Source organism: Cyprinodon variegatus, unplaced genomic scaffold (genome assembly GCF_000732505.1).
Source record: "Cyprinodon variegatus isolate N-32 unplaced genomic scaffold, C_variegatus-1.0 Scaffold24, whole genome shotgun sequence".
Taxonomy (NCBI): Eukaryota; Metazoa; Chordata; class Actinopteri; order Cyprinodontiformes; family Cyprinodontidae; genus Cyprinodon; species Cyprinodon variegatus.
The window spans coordinates 1,006,062-1,007,698 of NW_015150477.1; the positions used below are offsets into that span (position 1 = coordinate 1,006,062).

General features: G+C 34.7%; 1 protein-coding gene across 1 annotated transcript in view; it reads left to right on the top strand.

The window, feature by feature from the left end:
* tbc1d17 (TBC1 domain family member 17) overlaps window positions 1-1,047 on the top strand; it is a gene marked incomplete at its 5' end in the record, with an annotated part of 8,014 nt that extends 6,967 nt beyond the window's left edge. The window contains one exon of the mRNA XM_015393341.1: window positions 489-1,047. Within this exon, the coding sequence (XP_015248827.1) occupies window positions 489-641 (153 nt within the window). The remainder of the gene's footprint in view (window positions 1-488) is intronic.
* Window positions 1,048-1,637: the final 590 nt, after the last annotated feature.

A 1,637-nucleotide genomic window follows, 5' to 3' on the forward strand; every position in this document is an offset into this window, starting at 1 on the left:
GTATATATATATACTGTATATGTATATATATATACTGTATATGTATATGCAAAAATACCTACATGCATGTAGAAAAATATTGATTAACACTTGTTAAGCAATTTTTTTTTTTATTTCATTTAGTGCAAAAATTGGTCGAAGTAGGTCATAAAAAAAGCAAATATAGAAATTTGGGTGTGTTATTGTTTTTTCATTTTTTTTCATAGAAGAAAACTGTCCGAATTTACATTGCAGACTGAACTTTTGCCTGTTTTCCAGGGATAAAGAATGTGAAATGTTTTAGTGGATCCTGTTCTTTGTGTAGAGAAAATATAGATAATGATGTTTTAATTCGTTAGACTTCTTGAAACCTTTTCAACAGATGTGAAGGAAATGTAGTGGGCCCTTTCCGGAAAACATCATCTACATTCTGCATTTCTTTTAAAATCAGCTTAGCTTTCTTTCTTTAGCTGTCACTAACCATCCGCTCCTCCTCTATCCACCTTCAGGACCTTCCCCGCAAAGTGAAGCAGGTGTTGGGTCTCTGTGAGCCGTCCAGTTCAGAGGAGGCGACCCCAGACTCTCAGAGTAGCGAGACAGAACACCTCCTCTGTCAGGCGGAGGGAGGAGCTGCATCATCGCATGTTCCCACCTACCCTTAAAACTCAGTTTAGCTGCTCAAATTACTGTACGTTGATAAAAATAATGACTGTTGTTACACATTTACGGAGGTAGGGAGCGCTGTGTAACCATTATACCCAATTATGCAGTGCTTTGTTCAGTATTCTTTTTTGCCTCATGTCTCTGTTGTTCTGACTTTTCTCCATCTGATGCTGCTTATTTACTCCTTATTATACTGTTTATTTCCTTTTAATGAAGAATTATGTTTTATTTTCCCTCCATTGTATCTGAAAAGATTAGAAGAACTCAATAAACCGTGTCGGCGCTACGTGTCGCCTTTTGGCACTATGCAAAGTTTTATGCATGCCCTATAGTTTTCACTCTCTGCATAGTTTTATTTTTAAAACTTATTGTAACAAGTAATTATTGGATAATAAAATGAATGCATAATAACTCTGTTTTATCTTTATGTGTGATATTTGGAAAGTAGTGAACTGCAGCTGATGTTCACTCATTTTTACAAACATAAGGATTTATTTGAGCCATTTATCTTTAATGATGGCATATATGACATATATAACACATAACTACTTTGAAAAAATACCCTCTGCAATTAGTTTCACATGTTTTAGATTAAAACACATACAAAAATCTATTTGATTATTTCCTTCTTGGAGGAAACCATCACAAAAATCCATCCACACCAGTCAGACTCCACGTGAAAATATAAAGTCCCTTCTGTAACTTATGACTTGGCTTGCCACACCCAGACCCAGGTAATTTAGATATCTCCTTAAAAGAACATGTCTGACAACATGAAGTAGGCTAAACGATCTCAAAGCAAAACACTATATTCTAATCCTATGAAATTCAAGAAAAATACAACTTAAAACAAGTAAAATTACTTGAAACCCATGTGTTTGTGTTTCATTTAAGTAGCTAAATATAATGATCTGCCAGTAAAATGTGTATTTTGGCTCCTAGAGTAGAACCGTTTTACAGTTGGGCTTGAAAGTTTAGATACCCCACATTAAAGA